We start from the raw sequence: 18,970 nt of genomic DNA on the forward strand, positions 1-18,970 counted from the left end.
ACTGCGCTCTCGCGGCGGAGCACCCCTCTAGCTTCTTCTCCAGTACCGACGCTCTCAAACTCTCCTCTTGCCTTAACCAAACTTGCTTTCCCACCTCTCAAACTCCAGCTTCCCTCCACTCCCAGCTCTTTTCCCTCCACTTTCCACTCCTCTGTCTCCCACTCCACAAACCCCAATCCCCACTCCTTTCTCCCGCCCTCCCCTTTCCTCTCCCTTCCCTTCAACTTCTCATCAGTTTCCACTGACACCCGGTGCGCTCCCAAGTCAGTCGCCCGCTCCTGCTCCTCTGAAGCCATGGCGGGACCGGGGGGCTGGAGGGACAAGGAGGTCACAGATCTGGGCCACTTGCCGGTAAGTGAAGGACGCCTGTCACCCTCTAAGTACTCTATTTCTTCAAGTTCTGAGCACAAGGGAGAGAGTAGAGTCTCCAGAGCAGGAGTTGGCCAGGACTTCGACGGGACAGCAGGCGCGGAAGGGGACCTGGGAAACTGGCAGGAGGAATAGACACCCCTAAGTACCCAGGACCGCATCAAACTCCACCAAAAGGCAAAGGGAAGGGGCGGCGGTGGGGTGAAGGGATGGCAGTGGTCCCTAAACAGTGGTACATTTTCAAAAGGCACCCTGCTTTGTCTAGCGGCACTTGGGTACCTATCCCAGAGGAGCTCAAAGAAAGGCCAAGAAGTGCGAAGTCCCTTGACTTCCTAAGAGTACTCCTTCCTCTTACAGGCTACCCGTCTTTTTCTTCTTTTGCCAGAGGAGATGCCTGTTCGTCAAGTGACCTTTACTTTTAGGTGACAACGGGTTTGAAAATTACGCATTGGAGTCTAACTTTTCTCACTTTCTAATAGCAATTTCTAAAACTTTATTCTCGCCAGGACAATGTTCCCAATTTTAGTGTTGCAGGACCGAAAAGAACTCGACGCCGTTTGGGAAAGAAGTTAATTCTGCACATCCCCATTTTAAAAAAAGAAGTATTATGCTTCCTAGTTATCCAGATTTATCTTTTTCTCGTGGATTTCATATGCTGGTTGTCCTGTTGCCCAATGCCCAGTTTTCTCCACACTTGTAATTGATTGGTGAGCTATTATTGCCATCGTTATTAGCAGACTTATTATTTTAGCCGTGTCGTTTATTTCATTGGCATCTGGTTTCTGGCTGATATTGGATCCCACCCAAATCCGTTTTTCAAGTTCCCTTTTTAGATTGGCATTTCACTTGCACCCTCTCTTGAATGCAAAGGGCCCCTGGACTCTCAGAAAGGGAAATAAGCAGGCACCGTGCTGGAATGATCCCCAGGCATCTGTAGTTCAGGGCAGTGGCCTGCTTGCTTTGGGAAAAGCTAAATATTAACCTTGAGGTTATAAGACTATTCAAAGTTGCTTTGCCTTAATTTTATTTATATTTGGCCTTTAAAGATTGTGTTCATGATAATGACAGATGCCTGACCCCCACAAAAAATGTGGCTTTCTCTAAACCTTGCCATATAACTTTACACAACAATGTTGTGTCTGTGGAGGGAGGCAATGTACAGGAGTAACATTTAGCAAATTGTTCACAGTCATTGAAAAAACAAACCTCAATACACACATTTAGAATTACAAATATTAGAATTGCAATTATTGTTGCACCTTCATAAAATAAGACCATAGAACTTTTTTAAAGTAACTTTTCTACCCCACATGCACCTGAAATTCCTTCTCTACAATGTATACATAATATTTCTGGAATATGGAGGCCTCAACTGGTGGCTTTCTTTCTGAATAGAATTTTTATATTCAGATAAAGATTCAATCACAATGAAATGTCACACTTCTCCAAAATTCTCTGTATATGGTGGGAGAAGAGAGAGAGAAAGACAACCAAACTAGGGCAGATATGTAAAACCACACATGGACAAACTGAAAAAAAAAAAAAAAACTCCTTTCTAAAAATGACTAAAGAGAGGAATGGGAAAGGACTCCTAGAAATGATCAGGTAGGGAATTCCACATCCAATGAGTAAAAGAAGTGAAAATGTTATTGCCACAAAATAAATGGGGGGGGGGGACATAAATAAATGGTCATGGCCTGGGACATAATAATTTGTGAAAGTCCAGAAGATATGCAGAAAGGCTGCAATCTTTATATTGGTGGAGTATGACTTTTCTGAAGGTTAAGTAGGGAAGACCACAAGTGGGGAGGGGATCAAGCTGAGGTTAATTTGTAATGTAGGGAATACTAGACGCAAAACCTTAGGGCACCAATGGTTGGCCCCATCTTATAAATCTCATGAAAATCTCAAAAAGTCCTCAGCTCCTAAAAATTCTTAAATTTATAAATTTTATAAGGAGCCATTTTGCCCATCTCTGAGGTAATTATGCGTGATATTTTCCCTCCCCAAACACCCATATCCAAACCCTAAGATAGATAGTGTAAGAACAACACACCCTTCAGGAATTTCCTTTATGTCAAATTTTTAGTTATGTGGAAATTATTGTTGCTTTGGTGACTAAGGTATATACCAATGATTTGGAATTTTTTTTTTTTTACATTTGACTTATTTCCAGAGCCTTTAAAGAAGTATAAATAAATGAAGAGAAGAAAAGTTATCTAAGTCATTCGTGTGAAAATTTGCACTTTGCACATTGATGCAAAGGAGAGATTGTAAAGCGAGGAAAGAAACCTGCATATGGTGGTATCCCTCAAAATAATTATCCTCAATAGGACAAATGTGAAGATCAGACCATTAGCACTGTCAATACCAAGTAAAACAGTTTGGCAACTGCCAGATAATGAGGGGAGATTCAAATCTTGGACTGTCAAATTGATCAAAAATTATCTTGCAGCACACAGAAATATAATTAAATATTGGTCTAGTTTAAGGTTCATACATTATATGCTCTGCAGTGCTGGACAGATAAATGACCACAAGGAGAAAAAAAAAAAACCTTGAGAGAGAACAGGCTTGCTGTGTGAACTGAGATTTTAAAGAAAGTGGTTTGTGGAAAGTTTCTGGTATTTTTATTGGATAGATAATATTTGCAAATTCAAACATGAAGCTGAAGTGGAAGGTGGGAAAGCAGGAAAGGGAAAGAAATTTACACAATATTTACAATTAAGAGTTTTAATGTTATATAATTATAAAACTTTTTTTGTATAATACCCTCGAGTCATAAGAGAGTTAATACTAATATCAGTGAATAATAGGCCAATTCTATCATACTTGTGTAATTGATGGGTTGCTGTAATTGTCCCTGATCTCCTATTGAACAAATATTTCTTATAGGTAGAAAAAATAGAAAGTGCAGAAGTTTGCGGTTTGTGGTTCCTTTTTGAAAAGGGTATTATTGCAAAGCCTTTTGGCTTTATACATTTCTTTATGTGAGTGTGTGTGTATTTTTTCACCTTTCCCATCAGCAATACCCGGAGTGTGTGTGTGTGTGTGTGTGTGTGTGTGTGTATTTTTCCTCCTTAGTATGCCTGTGTCACTCAATACTTGGGACTGGAAACTATTTCTTCATCTCCAAATCTGGCATGTCTTTCACTATGATTGTCCCCTCTGCCTTCTGTGCCCAGTATGGTAATGACATTCCTCAGGGCTGTGGCCTTGGTATTTGACACTGCCATGTGTAGTCCTAATCTATATTGGGGTCAGGATTAGACAGGCCTTGAGGACCATAGTGGCAGAGGTGATCTGAAATAGTACATGATCCAAAACTATATTTGAATTACATTAGGTTTATATTTAAATATAACTGCTAACTCTCCCATTCCCTGCCACCCAGATCAAACCTGTTTTCCACATTCAGTAATGAGAAAATTCCCACTTTACAAAGTCCTTTAGCTCCTGTTGTTTGGAAGCAGTTTTACTTTAAAGTCCACAAGGATTAAAATATTCAGTGTATCTTCCATTACACATAGAGCATCACCTTAGTTTGACATTGTACTTCAATCTATTTTCTGTCTTTTTATCCAGTTTCTAGAGATGTGCTTTTCATATGTTGATACACAAAAACAGTATGCAAGAATCATCTGGGGATCTTGGGGATCCATCCTAGGAAATTCTTATTTCAAAATTCAATATTAGGCTCAAATAATCTGTATTTTTAACAGAATTCTCCATATTATTCTTATAGAAAGGGAGCCTATGCAATCCACAGTTTGAGAAGCACTGATCTATAAGAAGAGATTTTTCCGTTCTAAATATTCCACTTGAATTGTGAAATAAATTCCTTGAATTATGCCTGGATGTCACTCTAACATGTTTCCTATCATTGCCATCATTTTTAGGTTTCATCTTTTCATAAAATCACTCTTCCTAATTTTTAAAACAAAAAAGTCTCTGCTATCTCATTCTAGGTACTGCACAATCTCCTTCCTTTTGCTTCTTGACTACTGGAATACTTTCCCTCATACTTCTTCTTTTCTATCCTAAATTTAAAATGCCTTTACTTATTTTGGTGACTATTTTTAAAATTTCTATTTCTCCTTAAGTCTCTGCCATATTTGGTTTTGTGGGTCATACTGCTTTGATGGTATCTCCCTTGACTGGTAAACACTGCCTTCTAGTGGTCCTTTTTCTTCCTGTTACCCACCCCCGCAGCGCCACCCTTTTTAAATTAATCATCAAGGTGCTCAATCCTTTTCCTCTCCCCTTGAATTCAGAAGACAGACAGGATTTTCCAAAATTTTGAATTTCAGGTAATAGGTAGACTAGGACTTTTAAATTGTAGAAGATAATTTAGACAGGTAGGAAAAATATCATGAAAATATTTATCGAAAAATGTTATAGTCCCCAAATGTTTTAAAACTATGATTTTTAGTAATTTTCCTTACTGAAAAGCTTTACAAATTGGAATTTCTCCTTTATTATTTTGTTTACCCAAATGGAACACAAAGTCTACTGAAACCCCAAATAATCTACAAATTGATATAGAAGTCATAAATAGATATATATCTTTCCTATTCTGGTATTCTTATCTCAGTGTGGCAGAGCAGTGGAAAGGTTTGAGTAATATGAAGATGCCTGTGATGTAGACCTCATAATTTCACAGTGATCACAAAGAGAGTTCCTTTTAAATTCTTCCTTCCTTGGGAGCCCAGAATAAACTTGCTCTGACAAAGTGGAAAGTATAAGAAATTGAGTATTATTAACTTAATAATTGGCACAGTTCTTCCCTCTTTTTTTTCCATTTGACAACCATTTATTCTTGAAAGATAGTAGCTTCGAGACAGGAAATTAAAATAAAACGAATGAAAACAATATAGTCTTTGAATATATAGGTACTAAGTTGAGCTTCTTTAAAAAACAGGACATTTTATTAAAAAAAAAACATTTTATTAAATGTGAGCAAAATACAATAAAGATGGTTTGGTTATTTGTGGGTAGGAGACAGTTTCCTGACAACACAGATACGGAGAAAATAAAGCCTCTATAAGTCCATAGACATTTTATTATTATAGTACACTTCCTTGGATTCTCTTTAAAGCAATTACCACCAAGTACAAATCTAAGTTTAAGGAGCACATGTTATTGAAGGCTAGAAACAGCATTAAAAAAAATTAACTGTGCTCAGAGATTCAGAAAAAAAGTTGTGTACACAATACCACAATCCTCTAACAAATGGCATCTTTTTCAGCTAAAGGGAAGCCTTAACTATAACAAAGAATGGTTTACCAATATGAATCAGTTAACATGTATGAATTTTCTGAAAGTGACCAGCAGCTGTTTCTCCAAAACTACTAATTTCTAAAATACATCCTTTAATAATATTCTTCAAGAAAACATGCTAAAGTGATAAAGTCTCTAAGCTTGTCATTTAGTGATTTCTTTATTGCCTAACTTTTCCCCATAAGTTTTGCAATGAATTATAACAAAAGTGATAAGCTTAATATCAAGGGCATTATAAAAATCTATTTTTACCTCTCAATTCCTGAATAATGTCATATTTTCGTTGGGAATATACTTCCTGAACTATTTGCTTATACTCATAACTCTATTGTTATATTAATTTTGATGATGATTTTGAGAAAGTAGGCTGCTGCTTTAACAATGATCATATTAATCCAGTGGAAAACATCTGGATTTTAGAATGGTAGAAATTTTAGAGCTTGGAAATCACCTAACACAACATCTTCATATTATATATATGGAAACTGAATTCCAGAGAGAGTAAATAACTCACCCAGGGTCATATAGTTAATTAATGGCAGAGCTGGGGTTAAAACTTAAATCTCCTGACTCTCCATCTAGTTGAATATTTGTTGACTGACACAATTTCAGAGCTGTGTCATTTTCCTCTGACAGTTTTGCTAGATGACACAAACATCATGCCAATATTAAGAAGTCTATGAGTTAATTTGTATACGTTGCATAGTTGCATATATTCAATAGTTTTTCTGTTTAATTTGCTTGTCATAGTGATAAAAATGTTTTCTAACAGGATTAAATATGTTTTCTATACGTAATGAGAATTTTCAAGAACTTGTCAAAGTTTCTATGTACATGTTTCTATGTATAATAAGTATATCATTTTTTGTATAAGTTGGCATCTACTAATGTCTCATTTAAGTATTATAAAAATAGTCTGAGAATTCATAAAGTAAAAATTTCAAAAAGCATTGTTTTGTGGAAAATAAGAAAAGAACACCCATATTTAAAAGTAAAGAAATAATGCTTTAAGATGAATATGGAAGGCTTAAGATTCTGTCCATGAATATATTTTGTTTCCTATGATGCTATATTTAAACTTGAGTCTCAAAACTATCAACTTGTGTTATAAAAAGGCATTCAGCTGATGTAAATATTACTATTTAAAAATAAAACAAATAATATCTAGTTTTCCTAGATGCTGTTCTTTTAATGCCATGGTCTTGTTATTCATAAATAAATTTATTTCTTATTAATGAGTTATTGTAGAGAATGTAAATCAAACCTCATTGATATTTCAACTCAAATTAAAATGGCAATCATTGAGAATAAAAATAATAATAAATGCTGGTAAGAATGTGGGGAGAAATGTACACTCATACATTGTTGGTAGGACTGCAGATTAGTACAAACACTTTGGAAATCAATATGGAGTTTCCTCAAAAGATGAGGAACAGAACCACCATATGACTCAGCTATACCACTCCTTAATAAATATACAAAAAGATCTAAAATCAGCATGCTGTAGTGATACAGGCACATCAATGTTTAGAGCATCATAATTCATGATAGCCAAGTTATATAACCAGTCCACGTACCTATCAACAGATAAATGGATAAATAAGATGTTAAATATATCACACATGCATGCATGCGTGCACACACACACACACACACACACACTGGTATTTCACTCAGCTATAAATAAATATGAAATTATGGCATGTGCCAGTAAATGCATAAAACTGTATAGCATCATGCTATGTGAAATAAGCAATATCCAGGAATTCAAGGGTAGAATATTTTCTGTCATGTACAGAAGCTAGAGCAAAATAAGGAGGCAAGGGAGGGATTCCATGAAAATAGAAATCTCAGTGGAGTAGGAAGGGAGGAAGGACGGAAAAAGTGAGGAACTGTGAAATGAAATTGACAAGATTTTGCTACGTACATATATGAATACACTGCAGTAAATTTCACCTTTATGTATAACTATAAAGCACCAGGGAGTGAGGGAAGAAAAGAGGAGGACAAATTTGGGACTGAAGTGGAGCTAATTATATTCGATGCAAATATGACTATGTCAAATTGAACCCCAATGTTATGTATAATTATAATGCACTAATAAAACATTATTATAGAGCTATTATAATCTTAATAAGTCATCTAGACTTTGGATCCAAAATCTAATCCTTTTGCTATATGTTAAACTTTCTGCCTGTCTGGTTAGCACTCAAAAATGGATACTGATTACTTCAACAGCAAGTAAGTGAATTTATTTCTATTTTGATTACCTTTCTAATTACATCATGAATTTTCCTCAGCTTCACATACTTGTATGTACTTAAAAGTTTTATAATAATTAATCACAAACATATTTAAGGTTTGTGCCCCTGTTTCTCTTTTATAAATGATTCAACTCTATCCAAAATATTATGACATATCTATTCTTTTGGTAAAATGACACTTAAGTTCTTCAAATGTAAATTTTAGATGAATAAATAAGGCAGATTGGAATTTTCTCAAGAACATTGACATCTTTTTTTACTATTTTTTTTCAGGATCCAACTGGAATATTCTCACTAGATAAAACCATTGGCCTTGGTACTTATGGAAGAATCTACTTGGTAAGTGGGATTAGATTATGTATTGATTTTTTCATTTTCTAATAACAACAATAATTTTCAGTTGAACCCTACATTGCAAGTCAAACAATGTAAAACATGACATTTTACTCTGAGGGATGAATCAAATTAAGATAGCATAGTTACATCTGTAAAACTTATTGTTTATTGTTACTAAAGGAATGGATTAATGAATCTATAGTGAACCGATCCACTTCACAAAATGGATGGATTAGTGAATCTATCTTAAACCAAACAATGCAACATATATTCTCAAATTATTAGCAGAAAATTAATAAAATCACCAATGCAGAGGAGAATTAATTCAAATGAAATGTACCCAAATAATATTACTTTTTATATTATATATCTGTGCCATTCTAATTATCCACATTCAACTTTAAACTGAATGTTATAAAAAGAAAAGTTATCATAAAATTCTCTATCATACTGCATACATGAGTGTGAATGTGTGTGTGTGTGTGTGATAAAGTTTGCTGAAGAATATAACAAGAAAAACCCTGCATTTGTTTAATGATTACATATTAAGCTCCATGGCACTCTGTTAGTCTTCAGGGATAAAGTGTTGGACAAAATAAGCAAAGATTCCTGCTTTTCCTAGGCGTATGATCTAGAAATATATGTATGTATGTGTGTGGAGGGGTTGTAGGAGCCACATAAGTAAGCACACACACACACATAAGAAAAACTGTGTAATTTCAATTGTAATGTATTATACATAAGAAAATTCCTAGTGACATAAAAACATAGAACTGGGCCTGGAGCCTTTATTTTATTGGAGTGTCAGTGTTGATCTCCCATCCCTTTCTTTTTTTTTTTTTTTTTTTAATTTTTTATTGTGGGTTGTTCAAAACATTACAAATTTCTTGACATATCATATTCCACACTTTGATTCAAGTGGGTTATGAACTCCCATCCCTTTCTAATTCAGATGGTGCCACCCTCTACTTTCTGACTCACATCTCTGGGGATGCATTTTCCCAGAAGGGGCTTCCTTTCTAACTCATCTACTGAGGTTGAGTGAGGTGACACATCTTAGATTTTGCACAAAAGCAACCATGTCATAGAATTTCAGCATTACAAATAGCATGGGGAGAGGTCCTACATGCAGAAAGAACCTTGGTGAGTATAAGGAACAGAGAATGCCAGTATTTATTTAAAAAAAGATTTTTAAGCCATTTTGACCTTAGCTATTTATGGAACAAATAATCTAGAGACAGTGAGATGATAGAGATTCAAATATATTATTTATGCTATCTTAATTGAGTATCATACTGAATGGTTGTTTAACATTTGTTTGATCTTGATCAGTTTTGCCACTTAATTAATAGAAAATTACATGTTATGCATAGACGGAAGAAGTTCCTCTTCCTTATGACACATTTACAGTTCCATTGCTTTATACGTATTTTAATTCCTGAGGGGTGTGTGTATGTGCCTGTGTGGGTGTATACATATTTATTTTGACTCAAAGGATTACAGCCTTCTCCTCCATCAAATGTTAGAAGGAATCTCAAAAAAAGGTAAGAAGTAAAGGTAACATTAGACAACATAGGGGGATAGTTTATCATCATCATTCATCAGAACTGTGATGCCATGCCTAGAAGAAAAATCAAGAGGATAAACAGGTAAGTTGTGCATAAGAATTTCCTGTTTTAACACCTATTGAGTATAATATAAATTTGGTAAAATTCACTGAAGTTTTATTAGTTTAAACAAACACACATAGCCATGCAACTATTAATAGCTATTTTCAATATATATCTTAAGTTAATGACAGACTACCTTCAAGGGCTGTTCAACCAGTTCATTGCGCTATCCCAGCAGATGTGGTATGGTAATAGTTGTCATATACTTTTGCTGTAACATAAACCTACAATACTACTATACTTTTCCTGTATTTACTACATTTATTTTTCCTATATACTCACTACCATTTTATGTAGATAACAATTAAAGTAAATAATTATTTTATATTAATTTTTAGTTTAGCTATTTCTGAAATTTTCATTTCTTTATGTAGGTCCAAGTTTTTATCGGGTATGAAAAAGTTACACCTGAAGAATTCCCTGTAACATTTATTATAGCTCAGGGCTTGTAGTAATAAAGTCTCTGACATGGCATGGAAAGTATATATTTCTCATTCATTTATGAAAGACATTTACATTGAGTATAGGATTCCGGTTTGACATTTATTTTTTCAGCACTATAAAAATGTCACTCCATTGTCATCTGGATTACATAGTTTCTGAAGTCTGCTATAATTCTTATCTGCTTCTTTGTATTTTTTCTCTAGCAGAAACAGTCTTTAAGACTTTTCTCTCTCTTTGTTTTTCAGAAATTTAAATTTGAAATGTATAGAAAATTATTGTTTGTGTGCATGTGTGTTTTGATGGGGTATTTATCAAAGATAAGAGTTAGAGATCTTTGGTATTCTCTGAGATTCTTATATATGTGACTTGAAATATTTCATTATTTTGTGGAAATGTTTGGCCTTTATCTCTTCAGATATTTATTTTGCCCTGTTCTCTTTCTTCCTTTTTAAATCCAATTTTATATGTGAAAGAACATTCAATATTACCCACAATTCTTAGTTGCTCAGATTGAGTGTGCTATAGGTATTTTCATTCTCTTTTTTCTTTTGTTTCTGTTTGGATCACTTTTTTCCTTGTCTTCACTTTCACTGATTCCTTTCTCAGCTCTTTTAAATCTACGAAGACTACCAAAGGCATTCTTCAGTTCTATCACTTTCTTTTCATTGTTAGCACTTCTAGTTGACATTTTTATAGTTAACATCTTTGCTGAAGTCCCCTATTTGTTCATGCATGTTTTCCATATTTTTCACCAAAGGTTTCCTTGTATCAATCATCATTTTGTTAAGTTCTGTGACTGATGGTTTCAACAGCTAAGTCATATCTGAGGCTATTTATGTTGATTGCTTTGTCTCTTGAGAATGAACTCTCCCCCCTTTTATGCATCTTAAAATTTCTGTTTAAATGTTAGACATAGTAGATAGATGAGTGTAGATTGGAGTAAATAGTATTTGTGCCTTGAAGTGTGCACACTTGTTCAGCTAAATTGTTAATGTTGAGGTTGAATCAATCCAAAAGGAAATAAACTACACTTGGGTTATGCCATTGCTGTGGTTACCCTCAGTTTACTACCAGTTTCAGATTACTCTGTTACCTTGTACTTAGTATGGGAGTTAGTTTTATGGAAGGTTTTTCTCAATATTCACACTCTACCCTCAACTTCAGACGTTTCTGTTCATGTGGGCCTCAGAGAGATTCTCTCTCCGTGCTCTTGCCCTCTCCTAGTAGTATACTGTCATTGCTTCTTACAAAGTGCTTATTAGCCTGGTGGTGTGAAGCAGAGAGGAATTCTCTGCTTTCCAGAATTAACCTTTCTTACAGATCTTGTGACCCTGCGTCATGGGAATGGGGCTTTCTTAGTTATCCTGACCCTCTCGTAGGGGTAGGACACACTTCTAATCATTTTGGCTCAGAACTAATTATTGCCTTCCTCCCAAAGTAAAAGACATTATGTTTTTAACTTTCCCCATTTGCAGTAGATCTTCTGTACCCTGAAAGAAATAGGGTTTGTTGTCTTTTCCTTAGAGCTTAAGATTTTTATTCCTTACAAAGAGAGAAACTGACTAAACTAAAAATGGTGACTTAACTTTCCCATGTGGTGACTTTTCTTTACTAGGTCTGTACCCTAAATCCATGCAGAAAAGCCTGTGTGTGTTTGTGTGTGTGTGTGTGTGTGTGTGTGTGTAAATTTCTCTTGTGTTTGTGGCTCCTAAGGATTCTGTACTCTCATGCAAGCCCACACTTGGTCGTTAGCAATTCATGAAAGAATAATTGAACTTTTTTATACCTGCTTCTGTGGTGATCCTGTCATCTACTTGTAGCCACAGGTGAGCCAGTGCTCATGTCCCATCTCTCCTTGCAGGCACTTGTCTTTCTTCAGACTTAGGCTACTTTGGTTGCCTCAAGATTTCTCTCTGGATTGAAGAAAAGTTGTAATTTTTAAAATTACCCAGCTTTTTCATGTCATTAGGTTAGGATGGGCATGTTTTCCAGACTTCAGATCCCCGTCAGAAGCAAGAAATCCATGTCAATTCTTTATGGCAGAATCTTCATGAAGTATTTGCCATATGCTTGGTCATGTACATATTCATAATTCCTAAGAATTTTATGTGAACCTATTCAGATCCAGAAATAGAGAATATTTTTTTTACCATCAGATTTTCAAAGTAGAAACCTATGTTACAGAAAATAGTTGCTCTCAGCTTTATTTACACCACACAGATTCCCCCGTCTCTCATGAACTTGACACCCCTTTTTTCTATCTCAAATTAATTTCCTTCTGCAAAAAATTTGGGAATGGTATCACTGAATAGTGATATCAGCCTCATGTTAAACAACCTGGTTTATGTACTAAACACTTTAAAAAGTTCATCTCCTTTACATCAACAATTCCACTTTTGGAAATTTATGATAACCATCAAAGATATAGTAAAAACATACAGATACTCATTGCAGTAGAAAGGTAACATATTGTAGTGAAAAGGGCCTGCTTTGACACACGCAGTTCTATCTAATTCAGTGCTATTTGGTCATTAATGAACTATGATCTTGAGCAAGTTACTTAACCTCTGAGTATACATTTCCTTATTTATACGAAGAAGCTAGAAATACTTACCTTGCAAGGTTTGATGAAATTCAGAAATAATATGTATAAAATGTTTGATCTATTGTAGATATCTGTTAAAAGACAGTCAATACTATCTTTATTGTTGTTATTATTTTAAAAAAGAACAATCCAATAACACTCTAAATAATAAAAACAAATATAAATGGATTATTTTGTATGCCATGTATCATTTTCCTGTAAAGCAGTGTTTATGAAATTATATAGTAGTATAGAACTATGCTTAAGACATTAAGTATTCTTTATTATACATACATCCTGATTATGATTATGTTTAAACATGCAGATGAAAATGGTGACTTAGCTGTTTAAAATAATGAGACATTGGGTGTTTCTGTTTCTTTTTTCTTTTTATTTTTTTAATTTTGGCACTGGGGATTAAACCCAAAGGTGCTTAACCACTGAGCCTCTTTTATTTCGAGGCAGGGTCACACAGTGTTGCTTAGGGCCTTGCTAAATTGCTGAGGCCTGCTTTGATCTCCTGTGTCAGTCTCCCAAGTAGATGGGATTATAGGCATGTGCCACCATGTCTGGCTGTGTTTTTCTACTCTCTATATTTACTAGCCTATATTTGATAATATATATGTAAATATTATTTAAGTAATATATGTAAATATTATAAATGTTTCTGTGAATGTGTGTATATACATATATTTTTTATATATTCATATAATTATATATTAATATAATATATAATTTATATATATATATATATATATATATATATATATATATATTGTTGCCAAATGCTGTGTATGTAAACTGTACAACAAAATGGAAGCATCATACCATTCAAAATTAATGGCAAAGTGACTCATAGAATCCTTTGCTTTTTCAGTGCTGCCAACCACATCCCCTGCTGGTGTTTGTTTTGGTTAAAGTCTCTCCAATGTCTTCCAGCTTGTTTCCAAGACCTCCTTCTCTGGCAATTTTCCAGCTGTCTGCTGAGGTCTGTGTACATTGAAAAGAAGACTGAGTCTCGCACTCTGCATTGTAACCTTTTTCCCTTCCTTCTTTTTCTTTGAATTAGATGTCTATCCTTCCACCCTCTCCCACCTCTTGCCAATATAAACTTCTCTTGAAATTGTGGGTTTTCTTTTTCCTTTTATTTTTGGTAGAGAGAAGTACTGTTCTTCCTTTTCTCTCTAGTAGAATTAGAAAATATATTTCCCTCTTCACCCTTAACTATTACTTTCATAGCTTATGGGCCATCATTTGAATTGAAGGAACATTTAGTATTTGGGTATGTAAAGCCATTTTTGAAAAAAAATAGTGTGAAACTAATTTTTAATGGTATGATTAAAAAATGAATTTCCCAAGGAGTAATGTACACAAAGAGACCACAGTTATTTTATAAAATATTAAGAAAGAGACCAAAAGTCCTTTATAGTGGCATAACTAGACTTGGCAGCCTGACTCCCACTGACTCTCAACATGTCACTTGACTTTTCTGTGCTCATTTTTTCAATTATATTGCACATATCCTAGACTAGATAATTTTCAGAGTTTCTTCTAGATTTGAGATTAAACACCTTACAGTGCCTGAGACTCAGTAAAATGTAAGCTATTCTTATTCTTTCTGTCATCATCCTAATAATAATAATCTGATAATCCTTTCACCACCTTACAAAATATAAGTTGATTATTGGCTATTAGTTGGAGTATTTTCATATTTTACCAAATAAATATTTTCATATTTCATCATGTTTTTCCTTTTGTTCCCTTCTGCTTCACCATCTGATGGACTTGATATTTTGCACAGAAACTACTATGATATCCAATGCAAAGGTAAAACTGGGTAGCAGACATTCCAGAAAGGCAGTATTCTTCATTATAGGTTATTGTTATCTAATACCATTTTTAAAACATAATGCTCGTGAGGTAAATAATGAACTGCTCTTCGAGAATGGATGAGTTCACCCTGACCTTCATAAATAATTGACTGCACAGCTAACACCAATCAGCTGCTTCCACGTTGCCATTTGCAGGTGAGAACAGAAAATGGAAGAGGAAAAGATTCATGGCAACCATTTTCAGTGAAGGAAAATTTACTGATAAACAGAAAACATCTATGGATAGCTCTAGAGCCTACTTACATATATGCCTGATGCCTAGTTGGAATGCAATTACATGTAAAAGGGAGAGACCACACTGAATTCCTTATTGTTCTAAAACTTAAAACATACCTTGATCTTAAGTAAGCATCTGATAGGGATTAACAGTGTCTTACATCTTGGTAGTCAGCAGATTTACTCAGATATATGAAGGTGTGGCATTATAGTCATAAGCAAATTCTTAAATTGTTTACACTCTTTAAGTGCACCATTAAATATGGAAGTTTCTTTTCAAAACACTGTCTAATGCATCACTCTTAAATTTGTTGTTTTTTAAATCCATGCTTGACACATTGCTTTTATTTGCAAGCCTCATCAGACAGGTGAGATTTAGGTTTATTAGTTACATTTCTAGATTTGAACTTGGGGCAGGGAATGGCAACAGAAAAGAAGGAAAAAAATGTTGTCCTTAAAGTTCATGACATACAATTTATGACATTTTAAATTAAGTTTCAGAAACATGGTGCTGACATTTATGTTGCCTAGTCACCAGGCCTATTGGATGGGGGTTTGAGTATTTTTCCTTTTAGGCTGAAATTATACTGTTTATTTGCCTACCAAATGTCTAGCACTGTGAATGCTTTCTTTTTAGGTAGGAAAGTTTCCTCACATCCTTGCCATTTTGCAAATATAGCTCAATTAAGTCAGCCAACAAATATTACTTGAGCGCCCATAAAGCACTAACACTGTGTATTTCATTATATGTTGCAAGCCACTAAACTGGGAGTTGAAGCTAAAGCTTAATTGAGGCCATAGGCATAGTAGGCTGTTGTGTCTTCATAGTGCAATACCACAAGTCCAGAGCCACTTCTTGTTCCACCTTCTTCCTGTGACTTCGCTCCCTCGTGATATTGTGCCTGAAAAGTCAAGTTCAATCTTTGTTAAGTAACTTCAGGCTGCTCTAGCATAGGAAACATTAAATTTATCCATTAAGTAAAAACATCGTTTTGAATGTTTAAAATTTTCCATAATAAAATATTTTTAAAATATTTATTGAATGCATACTATGTCCTAAGCACTGTGTTAGGTACTAGGTGCTTGTTAGAATGATCAGGAACATCTGGGGGGGGGAGTAATTTTTACTGATTCACTTTAAGTAGAGGTAATGATGGAGGTATTTTCCCGGTAATTGTGACCTCTCATTTGAGAAAAGTGATGGGCACTATGAAGAAACAGGGAACCTGGGTGAGGTTGGGGAAAGAAAGGAGAAAATAGGAATATAGTTTTATTTTCCTGGATGTAGAAAGTCTAATGAAGCTTCTAACTTTCTAACTAAGACTCCAAGAATAAGTTTTTCCTCAATAAGAGAACAGAGGTTGAATGTTTGTACTGGGGGTGAAAAGAACCAGCATAGGCTAAATAAATTAAGACTCAGGGGACCAAATTAGTGGAAAGTGCTGAGGCTTAAAGGCCTTGGAGAAAATGGAATATTTCTATCTTGGCCATGACATCTCTCCAACTGTGGAATATAACCCAGGTCTCTGAATTGTAGGCTTGTATTTTTTTTTTCCTGTGTTATTCCAAAATTTACTTCTGCATCTCAATAAATCTTGAGGGAGGAAGAAGCAGTTAATGGTAAGATAGGAACAAGAGGCAAAAGTAAAAGTCACATGTGGGATTTCTGTTCCCAAGAGTCCATGATAAAATTTTTCACAACTACTGAAATATGTTTAATAAATTCACAAATGTAGACGGGGAGCAATTCAAATTCTATACTTGGAGTGTTAGGATAATAAAAATCATTATCTCATTTTTGCAGATACTTAATCCAGTTGATTAATATAAAGTAGTCCCAGGGTCAGAAAAGACAAATTTAAATGTTTGTACATAAATAAACATTTTAAACAAAGTCACAACTAATAAATTCTTCATAGAATGATGGCTTTGATCAGTAAAATAAAAGTGTCTCAATTGTAAAATTCTTTATTAAACATAATATAAATCTCTGCATGAGAAGAAATAGTACAGTTAATTAAAAATGAATATAGAAAATTGCCTATTTGATATTTACTTTGTATACATAACGATGCTTTAAATGTATCAGTCTTACAAAAATTTATGTAGACAAATTTTTTGGTTTTTTGTTTGGTACCAAGGATTGAACCCAAGGGCATTTAACCACTTAGCCACATCCCTAGACCTTTATTTTCTTTTCATTTTTTTAAATTTTGAAACAATCTCACTATATTGCTTGGGGCCTCACTAAGTTGCATAGGCTGGCCTCAAACTTGTGATCCTCCTGCTTCAGCCTCTGAGTCCCTGGGATTACAGGCATATGTGCCACCCCTGACCTATATGAATAAGTTTTTATACACCATTTTAAAAAGTAGTGAGGTTGGATGGGGCTGTGTTAGCAGCATTAATGTACTCTTAGTATAATATATTGAAAAGCAGACTTTGTTTTGCTTGTATATTATGGTCACATATTCAGAGTAAATTCATTGGAAATGGTTTAAGTTTAAACAATTCTTGATCTCCTTTATCCTCTAGTAGTTGACCACTAAGAACTAGTTAGCTAGGTTCCCACCACATTTTCTACAATAGACACTTTAAAAAATAGATTTTAGTCAATTCCTTACTCTTGAAATAAAAAAATGGTGTCCTAATATGATTTTATGTCTTTCCAATGCTCTATCTTATTTGTCTATTTCTACCTAAGGTTGTTTTGTGGGTAATGCCCAAAATACATAGAAATTATTGTGCTAATGTATCTCTCTGGTGGTATCAAAGGAATAGTGGAAGCTCTTAAATTTTATGTGGCCTGGGCTACTCTCAAGGTAGGCTCTTACAAAGAAGCCTACCAACAAAATAAAATTAAAATATCAAAGATTATAAAAAGATTACACAGTTCTTTATCTTGCAGTCTTATTTTTCTCTGCTCATCTGCACTTAGGTTATAATAAATTAATCCTCTACTATAACATGGAAAAAGAAAGGGAAAATGACACATGAATTGTGTGTCACTTAAATTGGAGAAATTAGGATATGGTAGTGGTTTATGTGCAATTCTTTTTAGAAAAATAAGATTCTTTTAGGTTTGTCCTTTTTCCACAGAGTTCCTTTATGACTAGGAAAAAAAGGTTGGATTGTTCAGAGTCCCCTGAGGGAAAAGAAGATTGATTATATTCTAAGCACTGCCAGTAACTTTTTGTATAAATCATTAACTCTGAAGATCAGAAAACAAAACAAAACAAAAAAACTACCATGATCAAAAAGGACAAGTCTAAGAGTCCTCAGAGAAGGATGGCTTTTCTTGACATAGATAAAAATTAAATAAGTTAAATTATTTAGTATACACACTAGTTGAAAAAAGTTAGACTCAAATATTAGCCACTTTTAGAGATAGTGACCCCAAGTTCCTAAAAGTGGGTAACAATCACTGAGTGCTTACATTGTACCTAGTCCTTAAAATTCACTTACATCTCATAAGAGCATTATGAAATGAGTATCATTGCTATCGTCCTTCCATTCAGAAATGAGGAAACTGAATATTCAAGAGCTTGAGTTGCTGAACAAATTCACAAAAGTAATACACTGTGAATTCAGGTGTCAAGCCAAATTTTTCCTGGTTCATAGGTGTGTGCTCTTAACCCCTACTATATGATATTCATCTCAGAATCTATACCCCATAGTCAAAAAGCATTCAACTAGATCATCCAGTTAAAAACCCAAGTGCAAAAGTGCCCAAATTTACAGAAAACTAGTGAACTGTGTTCAGTGATGAAGACCATTAGTGATGTAGCCCTTCAGCATATTTATTTCTTTCATGGTGAGTAATAATATAATCTGAGGGTCCTTTTCTGGAACCTAATAGAATTTCAAAGTGGATGAGGATGAGCAGATAGGCTTTACAGAATACTAGAAGCTCAT

The 18,970-nt window shown here is 34.4% G+C and overlaps 1 protein-coding gene across 1 annotated transcript in view; it reads left to right on the forward strand.

The window, feature by feature from the left end:
- The first annotated feature begins 294 nt into the window (after nucleotides 1-294).
- Nrk (Nik related kinase) overlaps nucleotides 295-18,970 on the forward strand; it is a 132,887-nt gene continuing 114,211 nt past the window's right edge. The window contains exons 1-2 of the mRNA XM_027933308.2: nucleotides 295-351; nucleotides 8,187-8,252. Coding sequence (XP_027789109.2) covers nucleotides 295-351; nucleotides 8,187-8,252 — 123 coding nt within the window. The remainder of the gene's footprint in view (nucleotides 352-8,186; nucleotides 8,253-18,970) is intronic.

Source organism: Marmota flaviventris, chromosome X (assembly GCF_047511675.1).
Source record: "Marmota flaviventris isolate mMarFla1 chromosome X, mMarFla1.hap1, whole genome shotgun sequence".
Classification (NCBI taxonomy): Eukaryota; Metazoa; Chordata; class Mammalia; order Rodentia; family Sciuridae; genus Marmota; species Marmota flaviventris.